The following is a 15,974-nucleotide window of genomic DNA, read 5'->3' on the forward strand; positions in this document are numbered from 1 at the left end:
ATTAGCTACAGCAAAAGTACAGGCTGGATGAGGGAGGGTGTGTAGACTGCCCAGGACTGAGCCTGAAATAGAGCCCTTTTTTTCCGGTCGACTTGTTTTCATCTAACAGACATCTGCAGGACGCAGCTACAAGAGGCCATGATGGAGGAAATGCAGTGTTCAGTGACAGGTGTTTCTGGGTAACAGAGAAGTTTCAGGCCAATGACGTGACAACATCTTCACTCGGCAAATATCTGCTGAGTACCCACCATGTGCCTGCTAGGGTTGTAGGTATTGAGCGTGGAGCAGCGGGCAGGGCTGCTCTTGGGGGGCTTGCGCTCAAGGTGGGGAAGACAGACAGGGAGCAGCCAAAGGCAGCAGGAATGCCAGTCATAAGTGCCGTGAAGGAAAAGACAGTGACATATGAAGGTGCACCCTGGAGGGCTCTCACCTAACGGGGAGGTCAGGAGAGCCTTCTTGGGGAAGGGACTTTTTTTTTTAATGTCTATTTCTTTTTAAGAGAGAGAGAGAGCATGAGAGGGGGAGGGCAGAGAGAGAGAGAGAGAGACAGAGACAGAGACAGAGACAGAATCCGAAGCAGGCTCCAGGCTCTGGGCAGTCAGCACAGAGCCCAACGCGGGGCTCAAACTTGTGAACCGCGAGATCATGACCTGAGCCGAAGTTGGACGCTCAATGGACTGAGCCACCCAGGCGCCCCAAGAAAATTTTCATGTAGATGAATTTCTCAATCCTTCTCATGTGGCTCCTGAATTTTCAATTACGGTTAGAAAGATTTCCCCATTTAGGAGTTGTAAAACAAACAAACAAACAAATAAGCAAAAAACTCATGTTTTCATTTAGTTTTTTTTTTTTTTTTTACACTGAACTCTTTGACCTGTTTGGGTTTATTCTTAGGGCGCAATGTGAGGTTTGGATCCAACGTCATTTTTGTTCCAGATGGCCGCCCAGGTGTCCAACGCTGTTCATTCATTGGCACACGAAAGTTTTTAGAATTTGATAAAGTCTGATCTATCTGTCTGTGGTTGCTTGAGCTTTTGGTGTTATCTCTAAGAAATAGTTGAAGTTGAAATCGAAGGCCAGAAAAATTTACCCCTGTGTTTTCTTCTAAGAATTGTATACCCCTAGCTTTTGTATTTAGATCTGATCCCTTTTGAGTTATTTCTTTTTAATATGATATGAGACAGGGGTCCACAGTTACTCTTTTTCCTGTGGCTATCCACTTGTCCTGGGATCATTTGTGAAAAGACTACTCTTTCCCCACTGAATGGTCACGGTACCCTTGCCAAAAGCCAGCTAAGCATGGAAGTACGGGTTTATTTCCACACTTCCACTTCTATCCCATTGATCCGTATGTCCAGCACCACTGACTGAATAGTTCATCGTTTCTACACCAGTCTGAGAGACCAGCTTTGTCGTAGACGCAAATCCCCAATCCATTTCTGGGCCTTCCTGTTTGTTCCATTGGTTTATTCATGTGACTGTTTGACCCCCTACAAAATCGGAAGCCTGGGAGTCCTCTGATGACATTCACTTTTTTAGAAGACCATCCAGGCTGTCGGTGGGAAGGACAGATTTTGGAAAGGCTTCCCCGGGGGCAGGAAGGCCACTCCCAGCGGCAGCCGGTGCTGTCTCCGGAACAGAGAGAACGAGGCTTGGCCGGGGCGTGGTGGGGTCATTGACAAGTTAGTCGTACCTTTGCAGTGGCCGTTCCTAACCTCCCTGCTCTCTGTTCCAGGGGCTGGAGGAGGAAGAAGAAATCCGAGATCAAGACGGATGCAGAAGATAGAGCTCGAGCAGTGATTCGGGAAGAATTCCAGAACCTGGGGCCCATCAAGTGCGTGGTGTGGGGGTTCCTGGCCTGGGGAGAGAGCCCAGCGTAGACTTCACTTTCAGGAGAGTTACCTCCTGGCCTGACCACTGGATCCCTAGGGGCTGAGTCCCGGGAGGGAGGGAGGTCTCAGGACGATGGCCTGGGAGCCTAGAGGTGGACGGTAGGAGGGTGGTTTACACAGTCAGCCTCTTGCCCTGGTGCTGTGCAAACACTCTGAGGACCAGGAAGCCCCTCGGCGTGTAGTTGGGGTGGGGATCTGCTGCCCTGTCCTGGCTAAAGCACCCTTTCCCTTCCGGCACACGGGGTACCCCCTGCCTCGGGCAGCTGCCGGGACCTTTTTCAATGCATGTTTCCCATGTGGTGAAAACGCCTAGGAGTCAGGGGGCCTGCACCCAAGACTGGCTCTGCCGCCTACTTCCTGTGTAGCCTTGGGCAAGGCACTAACTCGCTCTGGGCCCTGCTCCCCAGTCTGTGAGATGAGCACCTTGGGTAGATGTTTGCTCGGACGTTGGGGGATTGCCTGTGTCTGCCCCTGTCCATGTCCGTCTGCCCCCTCTGTGCATATAGTTATCTAACTTCCTCTGCGTGTATGACTGCTCCCGTCTCACCTACCTCTTGGCTGTTTCCTTCTTTTCGGTTTTTCTGCCTCTGCTTTGCTCTTTCTTTCTCTCTGTTGAGTCTCCGCCTCCCCCAACACCTTGGGAAATTCCCAGAGGGAAAGATATAAATAGCTTGGGGGGACGTGGTGTTTGATGCTCAGGAAGGATCCTGGGGGAGTGTGGAAGCCCCTGGACGGGAATCCCTTACACCCCAGGATACCCTTCCCCTCACTCTGGGGAGTGAATTACCTCTTGCAGCTTCTCGGAGGCAGGGCCTGGGCCCATCACAGCCAGAAGGCATCTGCCCAAGGCCTTCCCAACGCTGTGGTCCGCCCAAAGCCCACCATCACCGTGGCGCCTGCCTGTCTGTGCCACAGGTTTGCCGAGCAGGCCGTGTTCACCCTCTTCTGCATGTTCGCCATCCTCCTCTTCTCCCGGGATCCGAAGTTCATCCCTGGCTGGGCCAGCTTCTTCACCCCTGGGTGAGACTCGGGGGACCCGGGGGTGGAGCCCAATAGGGAAGATTCTGGGATGGGCCAATGGGGGGGGGGTGCGGGCGGTGGTTGGGTGTGTAACTTTGTCCCGTGTAACTATAAACAGCTCCGTCCTTTACCCTCAAAAAATTCAGGTTCAGATGATAAAACGTTTGGGGTTCTCACGTGTTAGGAGCTTTTGCCTTTGGAATCAGACAAAACTGGGCTCAAGCTTTGTAAGCTTGGCCACTCACAAATTGTGTACCCCTGAGATCATCATCCGCTCATGCATTCTACATCTTTAAATGGCTAAAAATCAAAAGATAAATATTTGTGACAAAGAAAGTTACATGAAATTCAAAGCTCATTGTCTGCAAATAAAGTTTCATTGGGACACACAGCCACACCTATTCATTTATGGATGGTCCGCAGCTGCTTTCATGGTGGTTAGTTGGAGAAGAACATTCTGTAGGAGGCTGCAGGTGGCTTCTCAACGATTCTAGTTTGGACTTGGGTTAGGCTTGTCATGAAGGCGAATATGTCTTTCAGATACTGCAACAGGCATTTGGAACCGTAAGCCTAGAAGCTCGGAGGAGGTGTTGGCTTGCAGATATAAATCTGGGAGTCATCACAGAAATTTGGAATTTAAGTCCAATTAAGGAATTGATGGGGCCAGCTAGGGAAAGAGTAAAGGGAGAGTGCAGAAGATTCTGAGGACCCCCAACATTTAGGAGCTGGGTGGTGGAGAGAAAGGGGAGAAGCAGTCGGGGAGGTAAGGTGGAAAGCCTGGGGCAATGAACCAGCCAAGGCCAAGAGGGGAGAGCGTTTTAGTAAAGAGTGAGCGGGCGACCACGTCAGATTCTGGTACGTCCGAACACGAGTAGATAGGAAATACGTCCTCTGGACTCGGTGAGAGCTCATGATTTCCATTAGCACCATCCAGTAGAAATAGAACGTGAGCCACGGATGTAATTTCCCAGTTTTAGTAGCCACGTTTAAAAAGTCAGAAGAAACAATGAAATCAATTCTAGTCATATCGCTCACTTAACGCACTATATCCTTTCAACACACGATCTACATAAGAAATTATTGAGATCTTTTACTTTTTTTTGCACTAACTCCTCAAAGTCTGGTGTGTAGTTTAACTGCAGCCCATCTAAGTTTGCTCTTGCCAGATTTCAAGTGTCTACTAACTGCTGGCTACCATTTGGATAGAGCAGCTCTACTCACGTAACTCTTGGGGCCTCGGACTCCCCCCGCCCTGGTTAAATGGGTGATATAAAGTCCTCATCTCATGTGGGTTGTTATAAGGAAGAAACAATGTCACTTCATCGAGCCAAGAGGAGAGGCTCTTACTTCCACGGTCTTCTTTTCCCAGGATGTAGATGCTTTGTTCTTTTTCTCAGATGAAAGATGGGTGTTGTAAACAGGCCAACAAAGCAAAGAGAATGAAAATCACCTAGAAACTCAGTCTCCAATTCTGACACACATCTTTCCTGACTGAAAAATGCCTGTCTGGGAACTGTTCTCCATCTCAATCCCATGGGTAGTTACAGGACTGTATACATTAGCCAAAACTCAAAAGTATATTACCCTTCAGATGGGCACGTTTGATTGCATGTTCATTATACCTCAATAAAGCTAATTGCAGAGATATATGCAACCTAGCTAAAAAGAAACCTATCTAAACAGAAGATTTTTTAACAGAAATGTGAGTATAGGAGACATATAAGTTGTGATCTGCTTTTTTTCCTTTTTGTTTAATCGTAAAAGTTATGTATAATCATAACAAATTCAAACAATGCTGAATTGAAGAACTCAAAGTTATTCTTCATTTAACCTCTGTAAATGAAGAGATTTTCACAATTAAAACTTCGTGTCTGACGTATCTGATATACACACACCCTCGCCCATAATAGTAGGTACACACAGACATATACGTATGCATATTACAAAAACTGGGAGAGTACAGTACTATAATCCTGGACAACTTGCTCTTTCTAACCTACTTCATTCTTTTTAAAAAAATTTTTTATGTTTATTCATTTTTGAGAGACAGAGCACAAGCAGGGGTGGGGCGGAGAGGGAGGGGGACACAGAATCTGAAGCGGGCTCCAGGCTCCGAGCTGTCAGCCCAGAGCCCGACGCGGGACTTGAACCCACCAACCGCGAGATCATGTCCTGAGCCGAAGTCGGCTGCTCAACCGACTGAGCCGCTCAGGCGCCCCTATTTTATAAGTTTTCAAAATGTTTATTTATTATTTTTGAGAGACAGAGCATGAGCAGGAGAGGGGCAGAGAGAGAGGGAGACACAGAATCCGAAGCAGGCTCCGGGTTCTGAGCTGTCAGCACAGAGCCCGCCGCGGGGCTCAAACCCACAAACCATGAGATCATGACCTGAGTCGAAGTCGGACGCTCAACCGACTGAGCCACCCGGGGGGCCCCTACTCCATTCTTTTTAAATGCTCCATAATAGTCTATAGAAGGAGAGCATCTTAATTTATTTAATCAATTCCTTTTGGATTGTGTCTAATATTGCAAATAAAAAGGTTTTATTTGCAAGATACCTTCGTTGTACTTCTATGTCAGTGCTTAAAGATTGATATCATCTTATATCTTTTAAAAAAACAGATGCAGGGGCGCCTGGGCGGCTCAGTCGGTTGAGCGACCGACTTGGGCTCAGGTCATGATCTCGGGGTTCGTGGGTTCGAGCCCTGCGTCGGGCTCTGTGCTGACCGCTCGGAGCCTGGAGCCCGCTTCTGATTCTGTGTCTCCCTCTCTCTCTGCCCCTCCCCTGCTCACGCTCTGTCTCTGTCTCAAGAATAAATAAACATTAAAAAAAAATTAAAACCAAACAGATGCAGGGCATTTCATTATAGATAAACTATTATATATACATTGTTGTACACAATTTAGTTACACGTGTCCGTACTAAAACTCTTCCATTTTTTTTTTTTTTACTCTTATCCATCATGAACATCCCTGTTCGTAGTCTGTGTACGAGAGTCAAGTTTCCCTGAGGGTAAATTCCTAGAAGTACAATGACTGGATCAAGGGGTATTTACATGTATTGAAACACGTTGCCAGCTGCCCTCCAGAAGGTTAAACCAATTTATTTTATACCATCGGTATATGCTTTCCAACGTCCGCATTAGATACTATCCTCACCCTTTCAGGTTTGGCCTGTTAGCAGACAAATGATACTCCAGCAGCATTTTGGTTGATATTTCTCTAACGCAGCGATAATGGCCATCTTTTCCAGTTTCTTGGTCCCTTGAATACTCTCCTTCCCAAATGTGTGGACTCAAAGGGCTTTTGTTGACGTGTGGCTCTGTGCCTCATTGAGTTTGGAGCCAGACGCATCTGGGTTCAGTGCCCGTCTCCCGCATGGACCATGGCCTGGCCTCGAGCAAGCTGCTTCTGCTCTGTGAGCCTCAGGTGCCTCATCTGAGATAGAAACTGGGTGGCCCCGAGAGACTTCTGTGAGCCTGATGTCTCCGCAAGGGGCGATGTGGATCCTTGAAAGGTGGTATTAAATTTCGAGGGGCTGTGAGGCTGCCCCCATCTGGTCTCTGCTGGTGCGACCGGGCCGCGTCTCCGTGCCGTGAGCTGCCCCTCCCAGGAGGAACGCGGAAGCGGAAGAGATACCTGACAGAGTCTCAGAGAAGCCTTGGTTGTGTGACCCATGGGAATTCCACAGATCCCGTATTCGGTGGCGCTCAGATCCTGCCCTCTGTGGTCAGGTCTCTCTTCCTGGGAGGGTCAACATTTGTTTGTCTCAGCAGCATCTAAGTACCCCGGGGGGCCGTGCATAGAAGGCTTGTGCATCACGGACAGTTGCATCCATGCTGAGTGCAGGCAGGACGCTGTCCAGTGGCCCGGAACGAGGCCCCCCTCGCAGAGAGCTCCTAACTCCCTCCCGCAAATCCTCGTTTGCAAATCTGCCAAACTTTTTGGCCTGCTGTGATGCCCCCGGGGTCACACGCTTTGGGGCCTTGTCATTGTAGGTTTCTTTCCGATGCTGTCACTGGAGTGGCCATTGTCACCGTCTTGTTCTTCTTCCCGTCCCAAAGGCCCTCTCTCAAGTGGTGGTTTGACTTTAAAGGTAAGGGGTCAGGGCTGGGGTCTCAGTGGGCTCAGTGACAACTGTGGCCTGAAGCATGGTCATCAGTGGCCCGGAGGCAGGGCCCGTGCCTGGGACCCGAGCCCCATGGCACTAACCTACTTCTTCCCTTCTCTCTGTCTGAGCCATTACCTTGTCTGGGGCACTTCGGGCCGCCACAGGTGACAGGCGGGGACAAGAGTCAGGAAGGAGAGCCGGCCCGATCCAGCTGGCCGGCTGCTTTGTACAGCCCACGAGCTAAGAATAGCTTTGACATTCTTTTAATGGTTGAAAACAATCCAAAGAAAAATATTTCATGACACAGGAACATTACACGAAATTCAAATTTCAGTGTCCATAAATAAAGTTTATTTCTTCGATAAGAAATTTGTGGACATTTATTCTCCTTAGAATCATATGTAGAATAGCCTTGATATTGCCTCTTGGCTCACAAAACCCGCCATATTCACTTTCTGACCCTTTTGTAGAAAAACTGTGCCGCCTGTGGGCCCGAGGCTGGAGCTGTGACTCAGTTGCCCAAGGGGCTGGACGTGAGGCTCTCAGGCCAGGTTTCGATGGCTAGGAAGTGGTAGAGACAGACGCACTTCTGCCTAACGGCATTCCAGGTTACATTAAAAGGATGCCGAGTCCCCCAGACTGTCCTTCAGGTGGCCAGTCTGTGACCCCGCTGGGATGGTTCCCAGCAGGTTAGCCCCTGTGACAGAGGGATGGGGCCAGTGGGATGAGCTCGGCACCAGGAGTCGGGAAATAGGGTCGTCATCTGTTTTATTTTATTTTTAAAATTTTTAATGTTTATTTATTTTTGACAGAGAGAGAGACAGAGAGAGAGAGAGAGAGACAAAGTGCAAGCAGGGGAGGGGCAGAGAGAGAGGGAGACAGAATCCGAAGCAGACTCCAGGCTCCGAGCTGTCAGCACAAAGCCCAACGCGGGGCTTGAACCCACGAGCTGTCAGATCATGACCTGAGCTGAAGCCGGACATTTAACCGACTGAGCCACCCAGGCGCCCCGTAATCTGTTTTCTGTCGTTGAGACAAAAACTAGAGTAATAGGTGGGTTAAGCTCCAGTTTCAGGGGAGGGGGTCTGAGTGCGGGGCATAAGGTAAGGATCAGTAGGGAGCCGATTTCACAGGGCCCTAGAAGCGGCTATAGCAACAGAACGAACACTGGGTCCAAGGACCCCCGGGCAGGGGGCTTTCGGACCCTGCAAACGGGCAGGATTCGTCTCTGCTCTCCGTCTTGCTTCCGACCGGCTTTCTCCATCATCCACACTGGGTACCACGTGCTGACCTCTCCATATTTCTCCAGCTTCTAAGTTTTGACCTCCTTATAGCCTCTGCTTCTTTACGGTTCCTGCTTTTTGTCTTCTGTAACTTCGGTTCCCCTACGGTGTCTTCTCTCTTGTAGTGCCCGCCTTCGCCGGACATCCACAACCGCAGCTTCCTGCCTCCTCCCTCCCGGCCCGCTCACGTCCCCTCTGCTTGCGGCCTGTAGCTATCACCGTAGCACCCCCTGTCTGTCCGCTTGCTGTGGACCTCCAAGAGTGAGACCCTGCCTGGTGTGGCTCGTTCTTACGCAGGCAGCTCTCCCGCGGGGCCACTCCTGGCCTCCTGGATAGCTGGCCTGTGGACCGGTTGCCCTTGATCAGGTCCCATCCATGCCTCTGTCACCTGTGGGGGGTGGGGGGAGGCTGAAAAAGGCCAGGCTTCCTGTCAGCCAGGGGCTGTCGGGAGGGCACTGTGACATAGATGTCTGGTATCCCAGCTCTGCTGCTGATGTGCTGGGTGACCCTGAGTAAGTTCCTAGGATGTCTGGGCCTTCTTTTGCTTTCTTTTTTTTTAAATTTTTAAAAAATGTTCATGTATTTTTGAGAGAGAGCGAGAGAGAGAGAGAGCAAGTGGGGGAGGGGCAGAGAGAGAGGGAGACACAGGATCCGAAGCAGGCTCCAGGCTCTGAGCTGACAGCACAGAGCCCGACGCGGGGGCTCAAACTCACAAGCTATGAGATCATGACCTGAGCCATAGTTGGACGCCTAACCGACGGAGCCCCCCAGGCACCCCTGGGCCTTCCTTTCCCACTTAGAGAATGAACATGTCCCTTAGGCACTTTTCACCTCTGCCTTTAGTCGTTTTCTGGAACAGGGGTTGCAAACGAAATGCCCACAGGGAGGTAACAGTTTTGGATGCAGCGGGGTCGGGGGGGGGGGGGCAGGAAAATGGGTTCCGTGAAACCGGGCCCTCCCTGTCCAGCTTTCCTTTTGCATTTTTGAAACAGAGACCAATGTCTATATCGTGAGGAAGACGGCAGCTGAGGATGATCTTGAGTGGCGAGATCCTTCACATCAGGGCACTGTGGGGTCTGTGGAAATCTAGCAAGCCAGTGCCCTTGAAATAAAGGGGCGCCGTGACTCAGTTTCCACCGAGTGTCACCACACAGGAAAGCTGAACTGGTTTCGCCACATTTGCTGACTTTTCAAGGGAAGCACAAAACTTTATGCAATCGCCCTGATTTTAAGCGTCAGCAACTGATTTCAGTGGAAAACCACAGCGTGGACCCACAACAGTAGCGTTAAAACGCGTCTGCGAGTTGGGTCTGGTCCACGGGGGCACAGCATGCCCCCTCTGTGGAGGATTCTTCGGGCTGGAGTGTCTGGGGCTGCCTGGTGGGTGGGGAGAGGGGACTCCGTGAGCTCTCCTGTCCTTGGACTACCGGCGGGCCCCGGGGAAGACTTGGCTGAAATGGTACATTCCAGCACTTAGGACTTACACGGAGCCCGACTGAGTGGCCAGTTTCCATGGACAGCAAGTGACTTGATCAAGGTCACATGGCTAGCGACACAGAAACAGGAGGTGGCACCCAGGCACCCAGGCCAACCTAGATTTTCTGATTATGCCTGCTGTCTTCCATTCTTCCCGGGCTCAGAGTTGCCCTTGTATTTCTGTCCCTTTATGGTCACTCGACAAGTACAGATGCAGTGCCTGCTATGTGCTGGGTGCTGTGCTTGCGGATGACAATGAGGACAATGGCAATGGGGACCTTCCATTTCCTCTCTGTCCACCAAGCTCTTCTTCCAGATATCGCGTGACTCACTGCCGTCACTCTACTCAGACTCTGTCCAAATGTCACCTCCCCAGAGAAGTCTTCCCTGACTACACTGTCTAGAAGAACATCCCCCGCCTTGTCACTCTTCACCCCTTTACCCTACTTTCTTGCCTTCATAACACATTACATTTCCTGACATTGTGAATTTATTGGTTTTTCACCTGCCTCCCTTCCTGGAATGTAAGTTCTCCAAGGCGGGTGGAGGGGGGGGGATTTTTTTTTTTTTTTCTGTTTTGGCCACTTCTGAATCCCCAGTGTCTAGAAGAGTGCTTGACACCCGATAGGTCCTCAATTTATACGTGTTAAATGAATAACCAAGGACTTGTTCTGGGCCACACCCGGAGCCGAACCCTTTGCACACGTGGACCCATTTCCTCTCCCCAGTGGGTCTCTGAAGTGACGTCACTAGCTCAAATCGCACAGCCGGACAGCCCAACGGACGGCAGAGCTAGGATTCAAATCTAGTTCAGATTCAGGGCCTGCTCCAGATAGCTCGCAGGCTAACATGGGGCGGGGAGTTTGAGATTCACATAGTTGGAGGCTCTGTGCTTTTAAGAAACAGCAACAGGGCGCAATTGGATGGGAAACTAAGGAAGCCGACCATGGCGATCATGGCGAAGGTTGAGTGCAGCAGGTGGCCTCTTTAGCACTTACCATGTAACTCATTGAATCTGCATGATGTTAAACCCTCCGTCAGGGCCTTTGCTTTTTCAGACCTTGCCTGCCTCTTTAATGAAATTATACTTTATCGCCTGAAGGCAGAGGACTGAGCCACCCAAGATCTCCGGCTTTCGCTTCCGGTAATCACAGTGTACAATTTGGAAAAAGCTGAAAAGGAGGAACAAAATGTCCACGGCTGGGTGACCCAGGAATTGTCCTGGGAAGTCGGGAACGGCCGTGCATGGGCCGGACCTGACCTCCTGCCTCCCTGGTGGCTACCTCAGGGACAGTTTCGTTTCCAGAGTGTTCACTCTGCACCAGGCATCGGGCTAAGCCAGGCACCTAACATCAGCTGATGAGCATTTTGGAGTGCACGCAGTGACACGGGGATTTGGCCGTGAACCAACCAGGACCCTCTCTGTCCACCAGCGGCTCTGCCATTAACCTCGTCAGTGTCCACGAGGGCCCCCCAAGGGACTCTCTCTGTGCCACGTGTCAGCTGAGGAAATGGGGGCTCAGACAGGCGAGATCACGTTCAAGGGCGTGCGGTGAGCCAACGTTGGAGCGTGCGTCTGCAGGCCTGTGCTCCCAGCACAGGGGTGGCAAACCTCAGCCCACGGGCCAAATGCACCCCTGCCCTTTCTAAGTAGAATTTCCTGGGGACACCACAGTGCCTTGTCTGCGTCTGTGCATTTGCTACAGTAGTGGCCTGTTTGCAACAGAACCTTGCAAACCTGAAGCAGCCGCTCCCCAACCCTTATAAAAGTTTGCCGATGCCCCCCCCCCCCCCCCGTTCTAACCAGTGCACGCAGACACTGCCGCTTTTGTAGAAAGAAAAATCATCCCATAACTCCACGGACGGAGGATACCCTTAGTTTCTCTCTTCCCGTTTCTTCCTTCCACTTTTTTCTCGCCCGCACCCATTCAGTTACAAAAAAGAGCCTTTTCTCTTGTAAATGAGGATGAAAGCACCACTCCTCCAGAAGGGGTTTGGGGAAATTGAAAAGATGTCCTGCATGTACATGGGGTGCCCGGTTCCAGGAGGTTCTCACGCCGTGGGAGCCATGACAATGATTTTCCTTCTGAATAGAGCAGATGCCCCTCATAATGCTCGGGGGGGGGGGGGTATTTTTTCCCTAAAGCTCCAAAATCAGATGCTGGAGCCAGACTGTGGCTCCCTGGGGACCCCCCAGCGGTACCCCCACAAAGATGGGGCCGCAGGGGGTAGTGACCTTTCTTCAGCCTGAGTGTCCTCTCTCCACCCAGCTTCTAACGCGGAGACAGAGCCCTTGCTGACGTGGAAGAAGGTCCAGGACACGGTGCCCTGGAACATCATCCTTCTCCTGGGAGGGGGCTTCGCCATGGCCAAAGGCTGCGAGGTAAGAGCGGCAGGCGGGCTGCGGGCCTGGGGAGGTGGGCGCAGGTCGTAGCCCCAGCTGCAGGCTCCGACTCAGAGCACCCGGGGTTGCGCGGGCGCTGCGGCCACCGGATCCCTCGTTTACCAGACGGGGACAACCAGGGGCTCCTACCTCACGGCGCCGCACTCAGGGCTGGGAGCTGTGCAGGAAAAGAGGGATAAGGTCTGATCCGGATTCTCAAGGAGCTCACGATGAGCACACTGCTACTCGCGACTACGGCTACTACCCAGACTCGAGGGGTTCTGCGAGCAGAGGAATAACATCGTCTTGGGCTCCCCCTGGGCCAGGCCCTTCTCCACGTGCTTTACACACCCGAACGCATCTAAACGTCCCAACAAGCCTCTGAGGTCGATGCCCCTATTATCCCCGTTCGATAGATTCAGACACCGAGGCACAGAGAAGGAAAGTAACTTGCCTAAGGTCACACAGCGATGCGCTCAGGATTAGAATCCGGGTCGTTTGGTGCCACAGCCTACGCTCTTAACCACCGTGGTAGAAATGTCAGATATCCTTACTATTAATTAGGGTTATTACGAATGTTGTTCTGGAGGGCTCTGGGAGCCGGGGCTGCAGCGGGGTGAGTGGAGCATAGAATTTCAGGAAGGGCCGCCTCAGTGTTGTCTTATCAAACGCTCACGCTGACCCTAGGGGGTGGGTAACATGTGTATTCCCATTTTACAGGTAGGGAAACTGAGGCACGGAAAAATTAAGCAGCTTTCTTAAGGTCATACAGTTGCATTTGGCTCAAGAGCGAGGGTTCCAACTCCAGGCAGGCTGCTTTCAGAGTCCCGCCTCCTCATGGCTCGTTTTGAAGAACTTCCCAAGAACAGGTTCTGCCTGAAGCGCTTTGCAAATAATGGACTCCTCTAACCTTCATCAACACCCCTGAAGTAGATGGATTGCTTGTCCCCATTTCAAAGATGAGGGAACCGAGGTAACTGGAGGCTAAATAGCTTGCCTATGTTCATGCACCCAGGAGATTGTTGGAGCCGGGATTTGAACCCCCAGCTCATGATCCTGGAACCCCCCCCGCGTCTCTCCTTGTCCGCCGAGGCATTTAAACCCACAACCAATTAAGGGTTAATCTGAAATTCAGATGAAGGAAACCTGAAATTGCCTCTCGGATTGCTTTCTTTCTTTAAAAAGTTCTTTTTAATGTTTTTATTTTTGAGACACAGAGAGAGCATGAGCAGGGGAGGGGCAGAGAGAGGGGGAGACACAGAATCCGAAGCAGGCTCCAGGCTCTGAGCTGTCCGCCCAGAGCCCGACGCAGGGCTTGAACCCACGGAGTGTGAGATCATGACCTGAGCCGAAGTCGGACGCCCAACCGACTGAGCCACCCAGGCGCCCCTTGTTTTCTCTCTTTCACTCAATTTTAATTTTCAGTTGCAAACAGTGATGCATAGGAGACATCCGTAAGGTATGTGCTAGTAAGAAGCCTCCGCGTGAGAATGCAAGTGTCTGGATCCCAATCCCGGCTCTCCCACTCTGCGCTGCGGTGCTTTGGGCAAGTTGCTAAACCTCTCTGGGCGCCGGTTTTCTCATCTATGAATTGGATGGAAGTTCTTCCTCTTCGGGGTTGTAGGACGTGACCCAGAGCAGACGTGTGCGAGAACTCCCCGTGCGTTCTCTCGGAATCCTCATTCTGTGACCTCTACCCCAGAGGCTCCTCTGAGCTTGGGATGTGGTGGGAAAAGCCCCGCTCTCGGTGGGGGCTGGGCCGCGGGGCCACTGGCCATCTGGGAGGTCAGTCTGGCTCCTGGCCCGGCCCTGGGCGGTCGCCGGGGTTTCTGTTCAACAAGGCCTTTGTGTGGCAGCTGCCCGCTTCCCCCAACCCCGGCTGGTACCATCCCCTGCCCAGGCCCACGCAGCCTGCCCCAGGCGGGACCAGAGCGCTCATGGCACATCCTGCTTCTCGGCCCCTGCCCTGTACCCTCGCCAGGCCACAGCCAGGCCTCCTGGGGCTTACAGGTCCTCGGACGGGGTCCAGGGTGAGCCCGGGTGTGTGGACCCCCAAGTACTGGTTCAGAAGGGCTGGAAGCAGATCCCGGTGCTCGCTTTGAGCTTGAGCAACTCACTTAAACCTGCTCAGTGTCCTCACTACGCTTCTCTCCCGCTGTAAAAACTGCCCATTACTCCCGATATATTCAGACTCTAGTCTGAAGGCTTCCTGGGCCTACACACAAGGCCCAGCATGGCCTGGCCCCTGCCTACCTCCCTGTCGTCGGCTCCTGCCTCTGTCCCCTGATTGGCTCCCCTCCAGTCCCACTGGCCCCTCGATGCTCCTCAGCTACCCTAGACTCATTTGCACCCCTGGACCTTTGCATCTGCTTTCTTTCTGCCTAATGCTCTTCCCTGAGATCTCTGAGTCCTGGCTCTTCAGGTCATTTCCAAGGTCACCAACTCAGAGGCCCTCCCTGGCACCATCTCTAAAGTAGCCTCGCCTATAATCCCTCTCCCTGTTACCACCCCACTTATTTCCTTCCTTATTCCCTTCCCCCAAATTGCCCTGTTCATTTCCCGGTGGGTGTCTCCCTTACTAGAACGTAAGCGCCATGAGGGCAGGGATCATATATGTCTCATTCACTACTGTTCCAGCATCCAGAAGAGTCCTGGTACATAACATGCGCAGTAAATATTTGTTGGACATGACCCGTAAAATGGGCTGTTTTTAGCACTGCCGATATGATGTATGGAAAGTGCACAGGGCTGATACATACCGGGTGCTAAAACCAGGGCCACCTTCAGCCTTCGTCCTTGAATTGTGAGTACAGTTTTACCGTCTCGTGAATTGAAAATTGGTCTTCCTCTGGCACCTTTAAGCATATCTCATTTAATCTCCATCCGAATAAACTTATCTACAAATACATTGAGGTCATAGGAGCTTGAGAGTAAGTCAGAGTGGAGCAAACCCTGTAGGCAAGCAGAAATGTGTTTATGCTCCCTATCCCTCATTTTCTGCTGGAGAGTCACCTCGATGATGATGGTCATGGTGATGATGATAATGATGATGGACGACTGGCATTATCATGTCATTGGAGAGGTGGCCTGGTGAAGAAAGTGCTAGAGTCCCAGCTCAGAATTCCAACCCTAGGGCAAATTACCTCACTTATTCAGGCAAGTTACCACCTCTGTGTGCCTCAGTTTCTTCAGTCATAAGATGGAGATAATTATACCACTTACCTCATGGAGCTGTTACGGGGATTAAATGAGCTAATATTAGCCCAGTCTTTGGACGAGTGCCTCGCACAGAGTGAACTCTACATTACGTGCGTGTTGAATTAAAGAAATAGTAATGAATCTTATCCAGGGCTGGGGCGCCTGGGTGGCGCAGTCGGTTAAGCGTCCGACTTCAGCCAGGTCACGATCTCGCGGTCCGGGAGTTCGAGCCCCGCGTCAGGCTCTGGGCTGATGGCTCAGAGCCTGGAGCCTGTTTCCGATTCTGTGTCTCCCTCTCTCTCTGCCCCTCCCCCGTTCATGCTCTGTCTCTCTCTGTCCCAAAAATAAATAAACATTGAAAAAAAAAAAAAGAAATAGTAATGAATCTTATCCAGGGCTTACTATGTAGAGGAACCGTGTTTTGCGCGTCTTTGTCTGACCCTTACCGCCAACTCCTTGAAGAAAGCGAGGGACAGAGATGTTCATCGATCTGCCCAACATCGTACAGCTTGTAAGCAGCACAGTGGTCTGAATGTTCGCACGTGTGCAGGAAGCCTTCTCTTTTTCCTTTCCCTGAATCAAATTCACTGGTTCTCTTTCCCTAGGAATTA

The 15,974-nt window shown here is 51.4% G+C and overlaps 1 protein-coding gene across 2 annotated transcripts in view; it reads left to right on the forward strand.

Annotated features, from left to right (window-relative positions):
- The window catches only part of SLC13A3 (solute carrier family 13 member 3), a 73,113-nt gene that overhangs the window by 47,911 nt on the left and 9,228 nt on the right, over nucleotides 1-15,974 (forward strand). For both annotated transcript variants that reach the window (XM_040446865.1, XM_040446866.1), the window contains 4 exons: nucleotides 1,736-1,834; nucleotides 2,808-2,912; nucleotides 6,911-7,008; nucleotides 12,053-12,165. In XM_040446865.1, coding sequence (XP_040302799.1) covers nucleotides 1,736-1,834; nucleotides 2,808-2,912; nucleotides 6,911-7,008; nucleotides 12,053-12,165 — 415 coding nt within the window. The remainder of the gene's footprint in view (nucleotides 1-1,735; nucleotides 1,835-2,807; nucleotides 2,913-6,910; nucleotides 7,009-12,052; nucleotides 12,166-15,974) is intronic.

The sequence above is a fragment of the Herpailurus yagouaroundi genome, unplaced genomic scaffold, assembly GCF_014898765.1.
Source record: "Herpailurus yagouaroundi ecotype Mexico unplaced genomic scaffold, PumYag 196, whole genome shotgun sequence".
In the NCBI taxonomy this organism is placed as follows: Eukaryota; Metazoa; Chordata; class Mammalia; order Carnivora; family Felidae; genus Herpailurus; species Herpailurus yagouaroundi.